The sequence below is a fragment of the Oculina patagonica genome, chromosome 11 (assembly GCF_052425735.1).
Source record: "Oculina patagonica isolate OP01 chromosome 11, crgOcupat, whole genome shotgun sequence".
Taxonomy (NCBI): Eukaryota; Metazoa; Cnidaria; class Anthozoa; order Scleractinia; family Oculinidae; genus Oculina; species Oculina patagonica.
The window spans coordinates 319,456-342,881 of record NC_135768.1 but is presented as its reverse complement, the minus strand read 5'-3'; the positions used below and the strand labels follow the sequence as shown (position 1 = coordinate 342,881).

Genomic DNA, 23,426 nt, shown 5'->3' with positions numbered 1-23,426 from the left:
CAGGTTTCTATCATAATGGTCAGTAGCGAATATAATGCAGCATTTCAATGAAAACGCGCCCATTTGCTTTGTACGCCATTGGTGCCTACTTTTAGCCATGGACGAGGGGGACTGAGCTAAACTCGCACCCAGCTCTTCTCGAGCGACACCATTCCTTCGAAACTTCGATCGACGCACGACTGAACAACTGGTTGCTAATTGCTTTTTAGAAGCCACAAAAACAGATTTTGCCATTAAAACGAGTACATAAGGAAACTACAAGACATGGCAACTGACAGTCAAACCAGTCACAGGTAACTTTTGCTTCTTTGTGTTGAGTTTTTTCTGCACAGTTTGTGTTAGTTGTCAAGGAATGCCTTTTGTTTACAATCGAGGTTTTACCAGGCAACGAACGCCGGTGATCTTAAAATCGCGAATTGCTTTAAATTTACAGCTTATATTTCTATAATAAATAGTCAGATATTAGTTCTGAAATCCCTGGAACCAAGTCAAACTTTAATAGCCTCGTTAAAACTGAACTTAAGTACTGGCTGGAACTGCAATCAAAGGTCTTCTATTGTGCAGTTAACACTAGATTCGGTGTCTGCATGCCATTTGCAGGCTGCAGGCTAAGAGAATATATCGTGTTACCATTACCATTATTGATAGCTAACCGTAAAGGCTAACTGAAGTGCTATTCAGGCTAACCGGAGTGTGTACTAGGCCCAGGGGAAGTAGGCTAGCAGACGCGGAGTAAAAGTCTGCAGTCTTCACTCTGCAAATGTTGGACAGCCCACTCTATTTTAAAAGCTTAATTTTTATGTGGAACAACTGCTTTATATGGATTAACCTACACAAACTTGTAACTTCTAAAAAACGAAACTGAGGTTTGCCCTTCCGGTGCCCGTTTAAATGAGACATTTAAAAGTTTTAACATTTGACATTTATGCACTTATCATTGGCTTTTCCGGGGGTTGACCCCCGAGCAACCCCCGGGAATACGCGGGGAATGGTGCAGTTTTGACACAAATATTGTCCCGCCGGGTAGGGACATTGTTGTGTTTTTGAAACGAACGCGCTAGATCCCCGGGATGCACCCCCGGGACTTGTTTGACATTGGAAGGCGGTCAAAACCCCGAATGAGCTTCGAGATGAGCAACCTTTCCGTTATTCTTGTCAATAGCATTTTGTAAAGGTCCGCAGTGTTTTCTGTACAAAGATGCCGTTGTTCAAAGCTTGGGACGTTAATAAATCTTTAGCAAAGAGAAAACTTGGAATTAGCAAATTAGTGAAGAGGCAATGATGGTGCAGAAATAGAACAGAAAAAGATACCGGTAACTTAGAAACATTCGCCCGTTAAAATTGGTTTAGGACTGGAAGCACATTTGTTTGCGCTGTAAGAGACGAAACATGGTTGCCAAGATTGTCCACGGAGATCAAAAGCAAAACAATCCAGATATTGAGCACTACAGTCGTATACCACAATAGTAAAACTAAAAGCAAATCAGTCACAGCCCGCTAAACTGAGTGCGAAGAGAGCAAAAATAGAAAAAATTGTCTGTTTTTATTGTCAATAAAGGTGTTTTTTCTTCTTCTTCCCAGGGTAGGAGAAATTGGTGCGTCAGGGATTTAGTAGGTTTTTGTATGAGCTTGATTTCAAACAAATCCCCGGGGGTGTCCCCGGGGTCAATCCCCGGGAAAGACAATGATAAGTGCATTAGAGTTTTTCAAAGCATATTATAACCAAGTACCCAGGTTGCAACTGCAAAATAGTGTGGTTCAAGACTTGGCAAGATTGGGCAATTCCAGAAAATATCCATACACCACGACGGATGGCTTCAATATTTTAACCCCCCTTGCCTTCGGAAATTCCAAAATGCGTTACCCCCCCATGCCCTCGGAATTCCATAATCCTTAACCCCCCCTCCCGTTCGGATTTTTCCTTTTTTCTTTAAGTCCTTTACGATTCCCGGCAGGGTTCGCAAATATGCCCAATTTGGCGTATTTTACATCAAATTATTTCAAATTACTCGATCTGTATACGTAACAGAGGCTGGGATGAAAATGTAAAAAAAAAAAATAAGAGTTTTCTCCTTACTCTTGTTCAACAGATACAACCTACATTAACTTTACATTGCCCCAAACTGGTACAGAACATTAAAATAACAATATCGTGTTATGTACGTGTGTACTTTCGGAAGATAGTGCGATCGAGTGCACTGACATATCCGCCATCTTGAATTTGAGACTTCGGGGTCAGCAGTCGCTCCCAATCCCACGGGCTTCAAAATGGCGTCTCGAAGCGTGGCAAAATAATTTTGCGCTCCACTGAATGTGCTGAATATGTTGTGGATCCGCTTTGACAAGAAAAAAGAGTGAATGAAGACATTCATCAACGTTAAGGCCTCTGGAGCTTGATGTACAACCCACATTTTATTGGTTTTCTTTTGTAAATGAACGCAAACACACGCCTGATCGATCGATACTTGTCTTGTATCTTCTTGTATCCTGCTTCTGCGACGCGGTCGTCAGTTCATGCTTTATTTACAAATGAGTAATCCACAAAATTAGCATTTCAAGGAACACACTTTTGTCTGTCTCCTCTGGAAATCCAAGATCTAGCTCCCCCATGCCGTTGGAATTCCAATCGTAAGTATCCTCCCATGCCCTCGGAATTCCAGTTCAAAGAACCCCCCCTTGCCCTCGGAATTCCAAAAAGCCGTCCGTCGTGGTGTATGGATATATTCTGGAACTGCCCATTTCCACAGAGCACCATTATGCATACAATTTTGTAAGTCTAGTCTGGTTCATGACTGCCGTTCGTGTGTGAAAGAATTATATGGAATATTTGTATGCATAATTATTGTATATACACTGTATGGTGCTCAGCAGAAATCGTTATGGAGACTTCCCTATTCAGAGGTAAGATTTAATGCTCACAACATTTTCTCTGCTTGTGTTTAGCATACCTGTGTGGTCTCGTCACCATCCTCAAATTCCACGGCTTTATGTTCCACAGTGGACACAGGATATGAAGAACAGAAATCTCATTCTGGAGGTATTTACTTCTATGTACAGTATACCGGTATTTGTAAAATTTTGCTAAAGCTCAGTGCATAAAAAAATTCTAGCCTGCAAGCATCATTTCACACTCAGATAGAAATAAATAGAGGATGGAAAACTTGATTCATAGCCCTGGGGGAGGGAGGGAGGAGGGGAGCTCCCATATGAAAGGACAGGGATGATTGGCAGAAAATATAAAACAAACCCGTAAAGGAGACTAATCTGGGTGTGGTCCAAGCTTATTCTGATGGCATGTTTTTATTTTTTCAAGTGCAGCCCTAAACAAGGTCTTGACAGCTAAAAATATTGGCATTCTGTCTTGAACACTCTAAGTGAGACCAAAAGCCATAAATTATGCCCCTAAGCAGGGTGACGAGCATACTCATCTTTTGTCGTGTGTAGTGGGGGGGGGGGGGTTCAAAGCTGTTAGGTGAAGGTCACTTAATTACAGGCCACTGGTTTGCCATTAAAACACTGATAGTTAATACAGTTCTAAATGATGCTAATGAAGGACAGGGTAGGGATTTTTGGCATCTAGTCTATTCTAGTCTAGTATAGGGTTGCAAAATCAGCTGAATATGGTCTGATACAGGGTAAGGGTTTCAAAGTTCCAGCGGTACATCCCACCCAAAAATATACAGAATGCCCCCCTCCCTGTGCCAGCGCTCTCTCTCCAGTGTGTAAGGTGTAGCTACAACCATGTAAATCGCTCTAATGTATTGACTAATATACTTATCTTGTATCCTGTCATTTTTCTCAGAACTGCAAGCTGACAAACTATCCTTATGGCCCTCATGACACAAGTATCTATTTGGTGCATAGAGGTAAGTACCACATATACATGTTTATGAATACTGACTTCCCAGGGAGCGGGGAGAGGGAGACCCTGGGAACGGGTTTACAGTGTATGTTTTACAATTATTCGCCAAAGACCAAGACATAGTGATCATTGTTGAATACCGAGCCTGAGCCTGATTTAAGTGGTACTGTAGTTCAACTTATTCATGTGCTCACACAGTCTTTTTTTTTGTTTCTCTGCAGAGCGCTTGAACAATGTGGAACCCCAAAAGATGGTTAATAGCAAGTCAATCAAAGTACCACGAGAGAGGTTACTAAGGCCTTGGTTCCATTCCCCTCTCTCCCGTTACCAGAGCAGCCTGATGTTCAGGAAGACATGAGAAATGAACAGCTTCAACAACAAGTAGAAGAGTGTAAAATAACACAGTGTAAAAGGGTGTTTTATAGTGATCCTTTCTTCTTTAGTTTTGAGTGAGTACCAGTAAATGCCAGAGTCACCAGGAACAAAATGTGTGGTTCCACAAAAATCCATCTCCCCTACAAGGAGGAAATTCCGCAGGGGTGGGGGTCACGGCCCCTGTGCATGTTGGCTTGCTTTTCGGGGTGGGGGGTCGGCTCCCTTCCTGGGGGGTTGGATTTCTGGAACACAATAATAATTAGTAGGACTTTCCCTGATTGCCGGCTTTTAATAGTTATAATACTCTTAATCTAGACCTGATCATTTTCTTTATTTTCATCCTCTGTCTGTTTGGCAATGCATGGATGTTTTGATGAGAAATGTGTTCCAGAAAATATCCATACCCCTGACAGTATTTTTTAGTTTGAACACCCACCCCACCCTTCTAGATTTATAATTTTTTTCTTTTTTTTTTTTTTTTTTGATTTTTTTGTTTCCCCCTTTTTTTTTTTTCGCGATAAAAAGGCGCGGTATAGAAATTTTTTTTTTTTTTTTTTTTCTTGAACAAAATATATTGTTTGTTTTGCACTTTTTTAGATTTTTTTCAAAAAAAAAAAACACCCCCCCCCCCTTTTTTTAGCGAACAACCGGCGGCGCCTCAAGACTATTTCTCATAGAAAACTCGGGCTTGTAGTCTAATTGTTAAATAGAAACTTTTGGATTTTGAGACTACCCACAGCCTTAGGATTTAAAATGATCTTTCATACATTGTATGGTGCATTTGGGGAGAGGGGAGGCTAGATCAGACTGCAACATGAAAGCGACAGGGATGCTTGTCAGTCGACTCACATCTTGGTGTTAATTAAGGATTTTGATCTCACTTATAAGGGATTTCAGGACAGAATGTAATTTTTTTAGCTATCAATGTTCTGTTAGGGTTGCAAGTAGACTTATTAGGCTTGAAAAATGGTACCTTTAAAGGGAAAAAAGCTTGAGCCACACCCAGATTGGTCTTCTTTAGCAGTTTAACTCAAATGTTTTGACGTGCGTCTCAGTCCCCTTTTTAAGAGGTAGGTCCCCTCCCCCCATGGGTAGGGTTGTTATGGATATTTTCTGGAATTAGATACTGATCACATTCAAAACCTATAGGGTTGTGTTTAAATTGATTTTAAAGGATCATATTTACTCAAAAGAATTATATAGGTTTACTAAGGTAGGAAGATTTTGGCCTGGTTGTTTGAAAGCCAACTAACTAATGCTACAGTGTGTACTGAGCTTCAAATTGTTTTGTCAGTATGTTTGTATGTTTGTTTGTTTTTCATTAGTTAAGGCGATCAAAATGAAGCGCCAAAAGAGAAATAACAGAAAGTTTCATGTAAATGTGAGATGAAAAATGAGAGTTAGGCTGCCTGTTCCAGGTTCTCGGTATTGGGGGAGGCGCGGGGGCGGGGGGGGGACATCCCCTCATTTTCCTAAATAGAGTTAGTCATGCTTTAACAATTATTACTAGTTCTTTGTACAATCTTTTCTAACTTTTGTACAATACTTTTTTTTAACTTTCTTACAAAGCAGGATAAGAAAATAATGTATCAATGTGGCGACTTAAAAATTTTGTGTGCGAATCTGGTGCTTTGCACACTTACTTTGCATGAAACGTTTTGTACATGTGTTAAATAAATAACTTCTTTTTAATATATTTCAGCCAATTTAATAAAATATTGCAAATACACTGCATTGCGGCCTATCGTTTGTTTCTTAACGTGTTCCTCAATTATATTCATGTATCAAGATGAATAGATCGCCTTCGATTTACAGTATCGCTAAGAGAGAAGCGAACCATCTAACGCCTCGAAACAACGCATCCATATAGAACAGTCAACTTGGCACTTTTTCCTTTTTTATTTTTTCAGCAACCTTTTAGTGCTACTCCTTAAAGCAACACAAACCACGAGGCAAACTACTGTAAAGGAGGATTTATTCACATCTGGTTGACAGAATAACAAGCCCAGCTAAGCCCGCCTATAAAACAGTACTAATATAGACCAATATAGCTGTAAGCGTTCCACTGCCCCTCAATTCGGGGCTGTTTGGCGACTATCCCAAATTAGTACATACTAAAACAGTGGATTATAGCGTTGTTGGCACGCGCTGATTGGCTACACAAACTCCTGATATCCTTTGAAATTTATTATTCTGCGAAATGGCGTATGCCCATATATGGTCAAAATGTTATCGTTATCTGTCATTCGTACATAACAGAATATCTTGCGATATACTGATACTTTTTCAAAGTCCGACGAGGCGCGGTTTAGGGTCCTGGCCGAGTTGGCTAAATATCAGACGTATTTAAGTGATTGAGCAGGATAATTCAGTTTTATTCAACAAGGTATATGGGATCAACGCAACACAGCCTTGGGATTGCAGATAGGGAAAACAGCCTCGTATCGGGATTATGCAGCCGGGCTCCCGGGTCACAAGCCATCGGATCCGAATCTGCGCAACCTACGTGATAGAATCGAATCAGGATATCTGTTCCACATGTACGGATGATAGATAACGTTAACATTTTGACCATAAAATTTGGGATCAGCGCGCGCAAAAATATACCTGGTTACGACCCTGGAATAATAACGTAACCATTCACCTCCAAGGAACTCGTACGAGAAAACTGTACTCGTTCATGAGTTAAAAATAATCCTTTTGGGGTTATATTATCTCACTGCTTTAGTAAATACCACTGTCGGTGGCTAGTGGTGGATATTTACCTTGCTACTTCGTGGCTCGGTAAATATCCACCACTAGCCACCTCCATTTCAGTGAACAGTTGTTAACTAAACACAAGCCTACTATTTTGTTGCTGCTCTGTGACGTGTAGCTAGAGATTTCCGGATGTGCAGCATCTTACAGCATTTCATGTGACTACTAAAGGCTGTTCTTATATGTTTACTTGATAACGCATACACAATGGGGTTCACTACACACGATAAGTACACCAGCCACATTGCCATCCGGTACACCCACAGTGGGATCCCAGAAGAGGGTTGGCAATTATGCACCATCATGTAAGGACCCCAAGATAAAAAGAACACCAACACAAGAATGAACCCAATTTTAGCGATCTTGTATTCGCGCGGGATTGAGTTCACGCGTAGTCTGCTCTTAAACTTAGAAATGGCGCGAAGTCGTAATAAAGGCGAACTTGTTTTGTTTGCCACTGGTACTTCAAGCAAGGTCGAATTCCGATCAGACTTTTCTGGCAGCGTTCCAAAGCTGAGAGAGCGAGAACGAGATTTCGGTCGTGGAACGGGTTCTGGTAAACTTGCTTTACCAAGTTTGATAGGATAAACAGGACTAGCAGGAATAGCAATAGGCGGTAGCTGAAGATGGTGAGGATTTCCTGTCCAGTTTTTGGAATTCGACGAAGTCTTGAACAGATCGGAAGGTCGCTGTACTGCGCGTAATTTTTCAGCAGAATAATCTTCTTCCGGTGTGAATCTATTTACTGAGAACGAAGCCGGAACGTTTAAATCCGGACTCACAGGACTCGAAGCGGTTGTCACCGTTAAACTGATTGAATGGGAAGGTATTCTCTCGTAATTCAAATCGCCCGGCTGGTTTAATTCTGCGTCAGATCCAAATGGATGAGGCTCTGAAGAGACAAGTTCATTTGGCTCAATTGAGTGCAAGTTGCAATAACTCAGACTCAGTGACCTGGCTATTTGTTCTGTTCCCATCGAATTATCAGGACAAAAAAACGCGGACACGGTGCCTGGGACGAGTCCGTTGATAGAAAATTGTACGCTGACCGAACACGACCGAGGTCTAGCCGGCTCATAACTTTTTTCCGCATTCTTTGCTTCTGCTGCTGATTTCATCTGCAAGAAAAGAGGCAGAAGATTTTCTTCTGTTCTAGCATGCTGGCAGCCTGCTGAATGAGACCGAAACTTTTTATCGTGATGTCTTTCAGGAACTTTTGACTTAATCGATTGCTCCTCCCGTCCGATAGCTCTAGAATCACCCATTGAATTATCCGGGGTGTTTTTATCAGGACACGCTTCTTTCACTTTAATGAAATTGCGTTGCTCCTCCTCCTCAACTCCAGAATTGGAGAGAAACGAGTCGATCCCTCGTCCCGTGATATCTGTGGTACCGGCACTGTATTTTTTCCCGCCCGAGTCGCTAGTAGATACCCTCCAATGAGAAACTCTTTTAGTGTGCCGGCGTATTGAGTAGAAGATCATGCCATAGGTTGAAAGAAGAGTTATCAAGGGAATTCCAAACGCAAAGACGGTCATGAAAGCGTACAGCCCACAGCTTCGATGCCATGCGGGGGAACAGAAGTTTGTACCTGCGTGGAACTCGTAGCCTGTGACTAGAGGCAGACAAGAGAAGGACAGAGATCCCAGCCACACTAACACTAGCATGTATAACGCTCTCCTGGGAGTCAACACGTGTTTGTAGCGCATCGGTTTAACGACGGCAAAGTATCTATCAGCGCTGATGCAGCACAGAGTTGAGATGGAGGCCAGGCATAACGTGGTACTGGACATTCCGTTCATCTGGAATTAAGAAAAAGGTCGTCAAATGAAAATTTGTTTTACCCTACATGACGCGTGTATTAATATAGCCAACGGACACAAGAAAAAGGGTGGGAGACTCAGTCAAGAGTTTACGGAAACCCTCGTCGCAGGCAAGGAATTTAATATGTACTTTCGAATTCCCCCAATTTCTCACGTAGTTGCGTTAGACTATGTTTGTTAATCAAGAAGCGATATTTTCCTTTTTTCTTGTTAAAAATGAATTCAGCAAAAACCAAAAGGAATGCGCGTTATAACCAGTTGCACGGACTAAAAACGACTACCATCAAGTCAGAGCGTCTCGTTATAGGATTATAATTTGAAAAATTAGTCTGTAAGGCCAAATCTTATTTTGCGGGCAAATTTATAAATCTGATACGTGGTCTAAAACTGAACTGAGCACGCATTACTTTCGGGATTTGCTAACAAGTGAAATTTTAGGGCTTTTAATAATAATAGTGATGTGATGATGTAAAAAGAGTAAAAATACATGATAAAAAATTTAAATGAACATTCAAGAAAAACTTTTCAAAAAGGAACGTCTTAACTAAACTTTTTTTATAGGACCCTCCACACAATTACGGGATTTAGATAGGCGAGAGCAGCACAATTTATCCAAATTGGACTCCCTAGGAGAAAATATTACTCTTCTTTCCGATTTTCGAAGTTGACACCAAGACATCAGAAGATTTTCGAAGTTGACCGAAGTCTTTCGAAGATTTCCGAATTACAGGAAGTCTTTCGAAGATTTCCGAACTTTACCCGAAGACTACCGACCGTGACACTGAAGATTTCCGAAGGTCGCCACTTTCGCGGGGTCGTTACTAACTTTCGGAACTTTCCGTTTTCGATCGTTTTCACCAAAACAACAAGATAGTTTCTTTTGCATTAAAACCGTCAACAAACTCAGAGGTTTTAGAGTAAATGAACAGAAATAAACTGCCCAAATTTAAACTCTGTGGTGTTCACTGCAACCAAGTTATGGTGAAACAATATTCTGAAAATTACAGAACTTGAAATAAGGGTCCGCCATATTGGTGTACCAAAGTGGTACACCAATAAGGCGGCTAGAAAGGTCAGCAAAAGGAAGAAAAAATTTCGCTTCCAATGACATAAGCTTTCACTTCGAAATCCTTTGGTTATCATTTTAAACTATGAATAAACTCTGGTAGTTTATTTTAAAAAGTAAAAGTAAAAGGTAAAAATATTGGTTTCTGTAAAAGTTAGACCGCGTTGAATAAGGCTATCTCAAATTTCAAAACGCTTTGTTTCCAAAACCAAGCACTCTACTGAGACAAGTCTCTTTCCAGCAACTAGTGGCACTGATATCAAGAATATGCTAAAAGAACAGCGCGGCAAAATCAACAGTTTTAAATTTAGAATTTTGATGATGTCACTTGAAAACTATCTGCCCGGTAGCCTCGATTTTCAGGTGACGCGAAAGACTATTTTTAATTCATTTAGCTTCGCCATATACAGAAAAATCTTACTGACATAAAATAAAGTTTGAAGAAAACAAAAAAAAGAGATATATTCCATATACATATATGAAACGTGGCGAGGCCCCAAGAACTGAAACTGCCAGGAGTAAATACATCAAAATAAGCCTGGAGTCTTTTTCTTAAATTAGAACCCGACTCACAAAATGTCTAGAAATCGTGCCAATACGCCTGGAGTCTTTTTTAAAATTATAAATTTATAATTTGGGAAGACGTTTTGACTAAAAATACAAACGAAGGTGGAATTAGAAAATATTAATTGTGCTTTGCACGTGCACAACTGCTTGGATCGTGTTCGTTTTCAAGATCACCAGTACGAATCGCAATTTTTATTTTAGTCCTTTTTTATTCATAAACTTTTTTTCGAGTGCTTTGAGAAAAACGTGATTTTGGGCTCTTCTCTTATGGAAATCTCACTCGGAAACAAAGAAAGATCAATTCATGACAAGACGTTGTCAATGAATAAACATGGGGAAGCAATGCGTACAAAATCATAAAATCATGTTATCTTGGCTCTTCTTTCAAATAAGAGAACCTTTCACTGAATCTTTCAAGCTTTCAACAATGCTTTTAGTTACTTGCACAATCATTTAATTGTCGACTCATGATTTTACCTTAAAGTTGATAAACCTTTCACCAAGAATGCACACAGCGCTTTTGAGTGAATTTCGTTTTGAACTTTGTTTTGACACGAAATCCAATATTTTCTTTTCAAAAACGTGATCATGTCATTTTTATTTATCGTTTGTTCGTGATTGAAATAACACCCTGAGTGCCGAAACAATACACTGTGCCAGATATCAATATTATCATACCACGTGTCAGTGGAGCAGAATAATATAATTTTTAGTTATCAGTAAGATAAAGTTATTTCCTTTCGCGTGATAATAATAAAGTGCTTTATCCATTAAACAATCAAAAACATAGATTCATAAAGCACCGCCTTTTGAATAAAGTGAAATTTTCAAACCGTTTACGTGCTATTAATTCCGGGTATTGGAAATTTGGAAATTATTAATTTTGGCGGTCTTAGCTCACCAGGAGCAGTTTTTTGTCACACAAAAAAACGGATATTTATAATTTTATATGTTTTGCTTCTTCTGTTCGCATTGGTGGTTTTCGTATGAAGTTGTCACTATATTTAATTAAAATCACTAGCAATAATAAAGTAGGAATTTTTCAAAGCAAAATGATCTATTCGGGTTTTCTTCGCGACTGTTTTCACAAATTATCGTGCTCGCTACTTTGACATATTAAAATACAAGTGAAATTAAATTCAGTCGAAAGAGTACTCGATACCATTTGCTGTTCTTGACATTATTTTAAGGCGGTGGAAATGTTAAATATTGATAATGAATTTCTTCTTCAAACTTTGAAGTGCTAACTTTTTTGTAAATAGTGTTAATATTGTTTAATGTTGTAAATAGTTGAAATAATAAAATCTGAAAAATCGCTGAATTAACTATTTTAGCACTTTTTTCTCGGTTCCTCACCGCAAAAGCAATAATTTTTTTATTATTTTTAATTTTTCCGCATTATCCTCGAGCGATAATGAGCTTTGTTACGTATAATAGGAAACTACGGGCAGAGTAAACGAGAGGTTTAAACAAAGCTGTACAATAATATTCTTAAGACCAAAGATGTTTAATTTCTGTTAGCCAAAACACACTGAAGTCGTCAGTTCCTACCGGCTGCACCTTTTGCCAAAAAACCTTCAAGAGATGCTTTTTCTACGGGAACTTTGTATGTCACGAAGGACACTTTTATCTTCAACCTTTTTTACCAACTATGTTAAATAAATTATAAATGAAACATTCTCCGTATTTCGATCATAGTTTCCCTAGATTTTAATGTTTCTTGATAATGTAAACGAAATGCGAAGAATTAATAAACTAAAGAAATTGTGAAAGATTTCAACTTACCTTACAAAGCAAGGAATCGACACTCCAGCCAAGCTTAATGAACGACGCCAAACTCAGTGGCATAACAAATATCGCCATTAAAGCATTAGAAATAACCAGGTTTAATATAAAAATATTTGTGGTTATCTTTCGCAAATTCCTGTTTGTGCAAATCACATACACCACTGAAAAGTTTAAGATGATGGAGGCGGCTATAACGAAGACGAGAAGAACTTCTTGTGCTACATGTAGAGGAGAAGATGCAACACGTTCGTCTGTTCCACTCTGGTTCGCCATTTTTTCGTCGACAGCAAACGGGAGTTGTCAGCCAAAATCAGTTGTAGCGTTAAAATTGTGTTTAAAATATCACAAAAAATAAGTAGTTACGGTTGTTCGTTGACTAGATGCAATTTTGACCACATTTCGTGTAGCTAAACGAAATAAATCGCTTTATAGCCCAAGGGTTTCCCGTCAAAAATGTTTTAAAATTCATTCTGAGGTGCAACAGTTTTTAAATACGCTTTCCAGATTGGCTTCTCTGATTATAATAACTTGTCATTAAGAAAAATTTATAATTCGAAACGTGTTAAATCCCCAGGAAATCACAAAGCCTACATGAATATTCAGTTTCCAATTAGCCGCCGGTAATACAAGTAATGTTACAAGTGTGTTTATACAGTTTACATACGTACTCTGCGGCAAATGAAATTTTTATTTCATTTTCCCAATAAATTAAAAGTAATTCAGAAACAAACATTAGTAACTTATTTGTTCCTTGTTCTACAGACAGTTAAATTACTGATCAATTATTTTGCTGTTGTTTGAAAACTGAGGCAAGCGTTTAAATTTGTGATGAATTTGCACAATGAAGTGAATAACTCGCCGACATGTTTGCACCTGCAGACAAGAAGATACAAAATGAAAAGGAAGAATTGGTCCCTCCTATTTTTCCCGCCGTGACAAACTGAATTAGCCTTTGTCTTTGAGCGAACAAGCAAAACTGTTTGTCTTACTATACAAAAGTTTAACTGCACAGTCGTTAAAAGTGGTTGGTCAACATAACTGCCATGGCGAATTTGCACAGCTGGCGTTTTCCGTTCGCCCTTCGCCGCCGGTAAATTAACTGATCGATTGTGGAATAAGTGTGTGTCTGTATTGTGAAGTAACGAGCCTCTACACTATTGGAGGAAATATGGCGACAGAATACAAAGGTGTCTTTTCTAGAAATTTCAACGGTTTTTCTATCCCAAGCGAATATTTAACAATAAGACTACGAGCCTGAGTTTTCTATGAGCCGCCGAGTTAACTATCGCTCATAGAAAACGAGGTCGAGTAGTTAATTGATTTAGTAGAAACTCTGAAGAATTGCTGTCCTAAAGATCTACAATTTTATGAACTTTTAAGCCAAAAATCAAAAATATAATGCACCTATCAATGGTTTGCCCCAGGATGGGGGGGGGGGAGGGGCAACCCACGGGAATTTGACATCGTAAGTTCTCCCAGGGTAGGGATTTTGACATCTAAACTGGTCTGCTGGGTTAGAAATTTAAGAGGAGATATGTGAAATTTGACATTCACTAGGTGCCCAGGGGTGGGGAATTCAACTCTGGATTCCAAAAAATTTCAAATTCCCCTGGGGTTGCCCCCCCCCCCCATCCTGGGGCAAACCATTGATAGCTGCATAAAGAGCAACACGCGCGCAATCCTGTTCTACTTTATTACGAGCCCGAATTTTCTATGAGCGAATAGTCAAGCCAGCCATTCATGTGAACTGTTACGCGACCCACTAATTGTTAATTGAACCTGGAGTGACTGTTTTTTCAGGTGAATAGGTGGTTTTTTATTTTTTTTTTTTTTTTTGTTCCCCTTTTTTTTTTTTTTTTTTAAAAAAATTTTTCCTCCCCAAAAATAAAAAAAAACGGGGTAAAAAAAATCCAAAAAAAAAAAAAAAAAAAAAAAAAAAAAAAAAAAAAAAAAAAACACAAAAAAAAAAAAACCATATCTCGAAGAGACTTTATTTATTCAAATTTCACTACTGCTTGGACTCCTTAATAAGAGAGAGTTTCAGCATGTATGCAAGAATAAATAAAAAAAAGTTGCAAAATCTCTAATTAGATTATATGAAAATAAAAAGTAGTCCGTTGCTATCCAGCAACCTTTCTCTTTCTGTGTCATATCAAAACTGCTCCCCCCGGATGGGATACTAGTCCATCGCAGGGTACCCCAGCAGTAATTTCGCCGGTACCCATTTATACACCTGGGTGGAGAGGCACTATGAGAGTAAAGTGTTTTGCCCAAGAACACATCGTGGTGCCCTGGCCAGGGCTCGAACCCGGACGGCTCGATCCGGAGACCAGCACACTAACCATAAGGCCCAGCGCACCTCCCACGCTCCAGTAGACAGAGGGCGAAAATATAAAAAAAATCGTAACTTTTAAAGATCTTGTCATTAAATTTATGTACTACCAAATTCTCCGAACTAGCCTTAAAAAATGTATGGCATTCAGCGAGGAGAATCTATATTTTAAGATTGCATTTCAAAGATCTTGTTCCAGCTCGTGTGTCTCTTTTTCCTGACTACATTTTGTAACAAAACTGCTACAGACGCTACAGACGGCTTGTGCTTCTGAGGTTCAAAGTGAAGTAAAATTTCAGCTTGCAAAAAGAATTGCGTGGTAAAATAAATGAAGTCGCGTGGGCTTCAAAGAGGTTGATACGCTATTTGTATACCTGGGAGATACTCGTGATCTTACACTTTTATCAGTTATTTAATCAATTGATAAACAACTTATATCATTTTTAATACGCAAATGGTTTATAGATTAAATCAAAATTCAGTAATAACAGAACAGTGGTGGGTAGATTACGTCAAAACGTTTTTGATAATCACAAATACAACTGACTTACGAATCGTTACTACAATAAATTATATTTTTATCTTTATAATAAAGCGTGCACGACATTTTCAGCTTTTTTTAGGCTGAACTCCTGTTATCTAAGGACAAAAGCTGCCGACACACGAAGGCAGATGTCGCAGCGACATGTGACAGGGACGAAATCATAACGTGAACACGTGCAAAGAAAAACTGTTGGAGGGACATGTTACAGCGACAGGTTCCCTGAAACGTACCAGCACACACGAGGGGACGTGTCGCTATCCCTGTATGGGGTTCCTCGAGCCATGCAGCCCCTACTCCCGGAGCTTATCCCGGTTTCTGTGGCATTAAGCGGCTAGGAATATTTCTTCTCCCCCCTGAATAGGATGCTAGTCCATCCTAGTCCATTGCAGGGTACCCCCAGCATTATGTCGTCGGTACCCATTTATACACCTGGGTGAAGAGAGGCACTTTGAGAGTAAAGTGTCTTGCCCAAAAACACAACACAGTGCCCCTGCCAGGGCTCGAACCCAGACCCCTCGATCCGGAGTCCGCCGCACTGACACTCTGTATTGGGGTACTTCCTTATAAAAATGACGGGCTGCTCGTTAGAAAATTTTGAAAAAACTCCTTCAAGGTATCATAATCTCATTTTGTGGGTGTGGCCCAAATTAATTTTCACCCCTTAGAGGTACCAATTCTAAAATAACAAATTAACTGGCACTGGCAATTTTAAAGTCGTTTTTATAGGGGAGTCCCCCCTGGGGTTGCTTCAATATGTCCCTGCTATAATTTCTTGTGTGAGCTTATGTTGTGATTTTGTCGCTGCGACATGTCACTACAACATGAATCTTCGACCTATCCCTTCGTGGATGATAAATTTTCCAAACTGATTCAGAAGCAAGTACGTTTGGACACGCCGTGAATTGAGACACTTTTCGATTTTGAAGTTAAACCTCGTGACAAAAAATGTTCGTCAAAATGATACGAAGTAAAATCTTGAAATTCGTACTTACATGAAGCAGTTCAAATTTATATTTTATTGAATACAGATTTCTATTTCAAACTAGGTCTAAAATTTCTTATACATATTAGTCTAGCTGAAAGTTAGCTGCGTAAAATACCTTTTTACTTCATTTTACTAAAACGTCAACGAGATCCAAAATTACAATGCTACAATATTTGAAAGCTGCCGTGAATAAACAAGTGTCTTATCTTTCTTTTAGCTGCTGATAAAATATGTCCTTCTTAACAATAACTTAGCGACATTATCTTTCAATTACGAAAAAACAGAATACTACCCCTTTTCAAATTCGACGCGGGGAGTTTAAGGAGGATAAGATATTAATATTTTCTAGGATGTTCTTCGCATCCTGCGTGTAAAAGTTTTATTCATTAACTATTTACAACAGTAAAGCTTAAAATTTAAATTGCGCACTTTTCTTTGCTTATGTTATCGCTTGTTAAGTATTGTAACTTATGCTGTAGTATGTCGGTTCAGCGGTTGTACGTATTACGCATGTACATCTGGGGACTCAGAGGATGCGTTAAGGCGTGTGAAGGGCCATCCTCGTCCCAGGGCCACGCATTTTTTTAATGACATAACGTCAAATCACGTGACCAAAAGAAACGGAGGGCTCTGGGAACGAGAATGGCGAAGGGTGTGTTCAGTTAAAATAAAGGATTTGTTTTGAGCCTGTGGTGATAAGTGATTCCTCTAACAGTACAGCGGCTCCGCTATCTAGTTTGTTAATATTTCACGCGAATTTGATATACTTCCCCAACGTCAATTCAAACTTCATCAACAACGTTTATCAACTTTTGAACAAAAGAACGTTATTAACGAGGCCCAGTAAATTATCTTGCATAGCTAGTTTCATGTATAAAAATCCATCTCTAACATATTTGCATAAGCAAGGGTTTCTTTTCCTAAACAGAACTTAGATAGTTTCTGATATGCGAAAGTTGGGTCGCTCTTCCAATCGTCGGCACTTACAGCAGAATGCAAAAATCGTCAAAAACATTTGCTCGAACTTTATCTTCACCGTGGAATTGCATAAGGCATACGCAATGGGATTCAAAACGCCGTTCATAAAGACAAGCCACATGGTCATACGAGTGACAGTCTGCGGAGCCTTCACTCGAGCAGAACATATGTGCACTACCATATATGGCAACCACAGAACGATAAAAAGAAGCAGTAACAGAACCCCAGTTTTTGCTACTTTGTATTCTCTGGACAGCGGACGTTGATCGCGCCTGCGCTTTCGCGGCCAAAGTTTTCCGAGCGTTTCTCCGACGCGCATTTTACCACGCTTGGCCTGCTGGCCGTTGCTCGAAGGCTCACTAGAGGTTGGTTCTGTGGATGGCTCGCGTGTACTTGAAATGTTACAGCAAGTGCTGTAAGATGGCAATTCTGTGGAGATCGCAATTTTTTCTCCTTCTCTCACATACAGCCCACTTGGCATGCCATTTTTAGCGTTCAGTTCGAATTGCTTGGAACAACTGTCAAAAGATGAAAGCTCCATGTTAGAGCTAAATATTGTTTGCTCCTCGCGAGAGTCGAGCTTTTCCGCAGAACTTGAGGACTTGTCTTCGTTTGGCAAATTTTGATTTAAACTAGGTTTCACACTCAGTCTTTTTGTCAGCGAAATCAACTTGCAATCGTTCTTCTTCACCCTCTGTTTCGGTCGCCTCATGGTTGAAACTTTTCGTGCGTGTTTACGAATAACGAAGAAAATGCGAATATACGTAAAAACCATGACAGCAATAGGAATACCAAACCCGACAACTGCCAGGAAGACATAGATTGAACAATCTTCTGTCCAGGCTGGTGAACAATGTAATGTTCCCGGATGATACTCGTATTTGGACCAACCAAAAAATGGAAACGAGGCGTACAAAATTCCTTGTCCCCAGACTACTAGCAAGGACAAGCAAGCGCGTTTGACCGTGACAATGGTCTTGTAGCGTGTAGGCCTGGTAACTGCAATGTATCGGTCTAGACTAATGCAGCAAAGCGTCATTACAATTGCAACACTTGAGACTACGCTGATGAAACCATTTCCCTGAAAAAAATAGAGATAAAATAAGAAATAAATTTGAGTGAAATTTATAGTAATTTATAAAAGCAATAAAAGAAGGAAAATTATTTTTGGAACACCAACAGACAGTTGACCCCCACGCACTTTTTTTTTTTTTTTTTTTTTTTTTTTTTTTTTTTTTTTTTTTTTTTTTTTTTTTTTTTTTTATACAAAAAAAAAAAAAAAAAAACCCAATACAGACAATCTATACATGCCTACCACCACGAGCACTCCAGGTTGTCAGGGGACTGTCTGGTGTCCGTCTACTAATTTTTAAACTTCAAATTCTAATGTTAAAGCTACATCAAATCTTCAATATTTCTTATTTCTCTAAATTTTACAACTCCTTTAAGAAAAACTATCTCCTCCCAAAAACCTCCAAAAATCACCCCAAATATTTACACAACACCCCTGAACATAGATTTATGGGACGAGCAAAGGGTTTTTGCATTGCTTAAAAAGCGAACAAGATATTTCCAAAAAACTCATGAAAAGCGGCAGAAAAAGAACCTTTATGTTAAGTCCCGCCTTAAGTAAGAAGTGTTTGCCAAGAAACCGATTCGCGATTTTCCAACATATGATGAAAGGAGTGCGGTGGGCTGGCATAGCGTCCAATTTAGGGTGGATTAGAAATACTCCTAGTCGCTTAATGCTACGGACACCGGGATAAGCTCCGGCCTGATGGGTCACTAGGCTTAAACTCAGACTTTGCTACTTTATGAAAGAGGAAAGGAGTACGAAAATGGCGCGAATTACATTTGTATTGAAAATTTCGGTAATAGACTATATTTGATTTCTGAAGTATTTATTCTGCAAAGTGAAGAGCACAGATTAAACTGATGATAACATGATTTGTTGTTAAGAGCAAAGAATTGAACTCTGACTAGAAAATTAAAGACACTAAAACGGCAACCACTGTACTAGCCTCCCACAACATCCCACAAATTGCATCGGTAAAATCTTTTCGGCCAAGTAAAGAAAAACAAATGTTTCTGGTCCGGATTTCTATAAAAAAGTGAGCGGGCGGACGCTTTTTTTGTTATTGTGTTGCATTCCTTACCTGTGTTGTTCGAACATTGATGTTTTTTCCTCCATCGTCAAATTCTACAGGCGTACTTGCAATTCCTGCAGTATCCTTCCAGAACGGACCTAGCGTACCGGCTTTATGGCCTGATTTCGTTTCGCGCCATGTCTTATAGCATTTCCTGGTACAAGGAGTAACGTCTGTGATTTTGGTCGTTCCAACTTTTCCAATAACAAATAAAAAGGCCGGCTCCAAAATGAGCGGCCTGGACGAGAGACATTTGTATTTTTTTTTACTTGGCCTTACTTAAAATTATAAATAATTGATTCATTTGACCTTTGCCATCGAACAATGTTTAGATACTGGATAGTAAAAAATATATAAATATGAGATGCGTTTTTGTCAAGCACAGACTCTTTGTGTACACAGATGTCGAAACGAAATATTTGCTTGTCCGCCTGCGCAAATAAACGCACACAAGCGATCATTTTCAGCGCTATTAAACGGCGTCGAATAAACTGTGATGAAACATCGCCAAGTGTTCAAAATAAGACATAATTTGTTATAATTAGTCATAATTTTCTATTATTAACAACACGTACTGATGATCTGTCATTTTCCATATCGTTTTCGGTTAATATGTTTTTTTATAAATTTTTTTTTTTTTTTTATATATTTTTTATTATTTTTTTTTATAATTAACAACACCTTATTATTTTCTTTTATTTTTAATATCATTTTCGGTTAAGGTGTTTATTGAAAATTTGTTATAAATTTGTTATTAATTTGTATTTATGGAAAATTTGCTTCAATTCCGTAACCTCTCTTGCCCAAGGAATTTCAGTCCCAAACTCGAGAAAATACCGGCCGCAATTATTTTCATTGATTGTCATAAATTCAGTGTGTTTGTGTTCCGATAATTGTTTTACTGTAAACCCACTTTTGATTATATTCCTGATCTTTTTGACCCGCTGGAAACAAAGTTATTACTCAGTTCAGAAATTGTATTTTTTTCATCAGACGGCAAGATTCCCTGATTGAGCCACGCCTTTGATCTTGGTCACAGACTGAACAATTTTTATTTTCTTTCCAGCCAAATTATTCTGCAGGCTGGGAAGTTGAAACGTTCTGTTACACAACACTGTGTTTTCTCAGTAACTAAGATGGGCCTCGACCTAACGTTAAATAGCCGTAACTAAATCCAAATAAAAATAGAAGGGTCGTATTGAAGGTATCTTGTTTGGAGCTTGAAAAATAAGTTTGAGGTGGAAAGGAGGGATGGGGGTGGGGAGGTGTACAAAGGTTATGCATTTTGCTTTTTAATGGACTTATTCTCTTCTTGTCCCTTTTTTCCCTTTTTCCTTTCTTCTTTTTTTTTATATTTTTGGCGCCCCCTTTTTCCCCCCCCCCCTGGGGGGGGGGGGCCCAAAAACGGCGCGAAAGGACTTTGAGAAAGTCTAATGCGGCACCTAAACCTAAGTGTTCTATTGTTTGATTGGTCGTGATTGCTCCCTGGTGGAGTATACCTCACCAGGGGGCTGTTTACGATAGAAACTCGCCGTGCACTGTACAGTAAAGAATAATTTGCGGTGTCTGACATTTGATACAGAACCTATCTACGCTGTTTACCACGATTTTTCAAAACAACATTAAAGTGACCCTTTTAATAAATATACTGACACTGAAACAATCACATTGTTTTGTAACTATGTGTTCAACTGATGTGAAATTGCACCTGGGATTACATTAGGACTATAGTACATTTTAGTTGTTATCTCCACGGCTTGAAATGCATTTTGTAAACGATAGAGATACATTAAACTGAAGTCCGAACATTCAACAGTATGGTTCTATTGTCTGTAATTCGATTATAAATCTTACCTGGCAAAAAGGTCTTGAAATGGCGGCGTGTCTATCTTGAATAATGGTCACCAAGCTAAATGGAATCACACACGCGGTCAAGAGAAGATTAGCAATGCACAAGTTCGCCACAAATGTGTTCGCCGGTTTGTTTCGTAACACTTTTGTTCGCCAAATGATCGCGCAAACGGCGAGGTTTAACATCAGAGACACCAGTAAAACAAATGTTAAACCGAAGCCCTCGAGGATACGAACTTGAGAACCAAGTCCAGTCCGGTCTGTTGTAGTGTTGTTGATGCCCATGCTAGTACGTCCGGGTAGTACGATGAAGAAATGGCTAATTAGTTTTGTTACAGATCTGTTACGCACCCTGTTACAGTTCAAAATACACTTGTAATGCATGCAGTATTGAGCAATAGTATCTATGACGCTTCCGTGCGGATTAAAAACAAGATGAAGCTCATTAATGGCTTAGTGTTGACAACATGTAACGCAGTCACGTAAAATACTACATCCCCGAAATTCAAAATCGCGTGTTTTAAAAAATCCTGGTGAATGACCTCGAAAAGAACCAAACAGGAGCAGTTTTGAAGAAAGAAATTGATCAAAACTTTTCTCTGTTCAATGTTTGTTCTAACCAAGCCTCAACACGTTCGTAACCTTCATTGTTGACTCAGTGACATCTGGGCCTCTGTTTAGATTTTCTCAACAATTTTTACATCTATTCAGTCCGTCTTTTCTTTGTCCCGGCTTGTCAAAGTATCAAATATCCAAAGTTAATGTCAAATAGATTTGATGTTAAATATTAAAATCTTGAAATTTTAAAAAGAAAACCAAAAAACCTTACTGCTGTCATAATTTTATAACGTCTTGCCAACAGAAAGCTTCTCTTAAAAATTCATTTGGTTTTCCTCTGATCCGGTAAAAACCGTGGAGAAAATTAAAGAACAAAATTAGCTGCTCTTATCCTGACAGATTACGCAGATTTCTTGAGATATATTTCCGACTGTATTTTATTTGCCTTAAAATTCTTGAACACGGGGTCTTTTGATTGGCTGTATTTTAGTGGCCTCATCAACTTGTTTATAGACTAAAACTGGAAATTAAAAGTCAGGGGTCGAAAAGCCGACGAAAATTACACTAACATTGTTATTATTCATGAAATCAATTATTTGTTTTAATCGGTAAAAGCCCATTAACAATTTTTGCACGCAAGATGACAAAGCAAAAGTGAAAAGAAAAAAATTCAACAACGTTAGCAAACGATTGAAAACGAGCAAAGCTCTATAAATTTTTTATGTCCTAAATGAGCATTTACAAATTAACTACGATTAAAAATTGGATTTCAGTTATTTAACTTGGTTTATTCCGGCGATTTGATTGCCAATAACACGTTGATGCTGATTACAAATTACCGCCGACCAGAAATAGAATTTTCTCTTCAGGATTTTTATTTAAATTCGCGATTTTTTTCTAAGAAAAAAGGAACATATTTTATTCACGGCAAGGGGGACCAGAGAACCATTAAAAAAAGAGAGAGAGAAAAAAAATAGCAAACTTTGTTTCTCTTTTTGTACTAATTAAGTTTCCTGATTTTCTTTCTTTTATTAACCTTTCTGCTTGTACATTGTCGGCAAAACAGCAAATAAATTTCTATCCTTCCTTCTGCGCCGCGGCAAAACATGGAATCAGTTGCAATAGTAAAGATAGCCGTCGCCGCCGTAGTAAAGGTGTTTATTTTACTTTCGTCACTCTGTAGCGATACTATTTCAAACAAGGCCGCGGCCGCTTCGATATACATCACTCGCTGCATTTGCCTGCATCACGTGATCAAAACGTTCAGAGTTCGATTCATCACGTGCCACAGCAGAGGGACCGTGTGACGCATGCTCAAGCTGGATTTGGGCAATCAACCGGCCATTCTCGTCTCTCGAGTCTTCGTCCCTTCTGCGCAGGCTTGACCCTGGGAACGAGGATGTGAACCGGCAATGAGCATTCTCGTTCCCAGAGCCCGCGTCCCCCTAGACCAGCGGTCGGTAAACGCGAAGGGGACGTGGGCTCTGGGAACGAGAATGGGCAATGAGACGAAACTAAATTTATTTATTTATATATTTATTCATTCATTCATTTATTTATTTAGAAAATCACAAAACAAAACAAAAAAAAAACAGTCGTCGTCGCGATTCATGATCATGGTACACAGAAAAAAGAACGGTTATACGGTTATAATAAACAGAACGGTTTATCACGATTCATGAATAACACAAAAAGCCATTCACAGAGTCACGAAAATAAAGTTGGCCCTCTGTGCGTCCTACTTGGAGACCACCAAATCTTTGAAAATCGTTTCGCAGTTCTTTGTAATAAAT

The 23,426-nt window shown here is 39.0% G+C and overlaps 2 protein-coding genes across 2 annotated transcripts; one reads left to right on the top strand and one right to left on the bottom strand.

Moving 5' to 3' along the window:
- The first annotated feature begins 152 nt into the window (after positions 1–152).
- Positions 153–4,344, top strand: LOC144630551 (sperm-associated microtubule inner protein 10-like). Its single transcript, XM_078488912.1, has 4 exons — positions 153–293; positions 2,944–3,037; positions 3,803–3,866; positions 4,084–4,344. Exons 1-4 carry the CDS (start codon positions 265–267, stop codon positions 4,218–4,220), a joined length of 324 nt encoding a protein of 107 aa, XP_078345038.1. The 5' UTR covers positions 153–264; the 3' UTR covers positions 4,221–4,344.
- Positions 4,345–7,020: 2,676 nt separating this feature from the next.
- On the bottom strand, positions 7,021–21,957 carry LOC144630744 (uncharacterized). The gene is made up of 4 exons (XM_078489114.1): positions 21,079–21,957; positions 17,034–18,158; positions 12,236–12,499; positions 7,021–8,796 (listed from the first exon to the last, which is right to left on the bottom strand). The coding sequence occupies exons 1-4, from the start codon at positions 21,457–21,459 to the stop codon at positions 7,084–7,086; spliced, it is 3,483 nt and encodes a 1,160-aa protein (XP_078345240.1). The 5' UTR covers positions 21,460–21,957; the 3' UTR covers positions 7,021–7,083.
- Between the last annotated feature and the right edge of the window lie 1,469 nt (positions 21,958–23,426).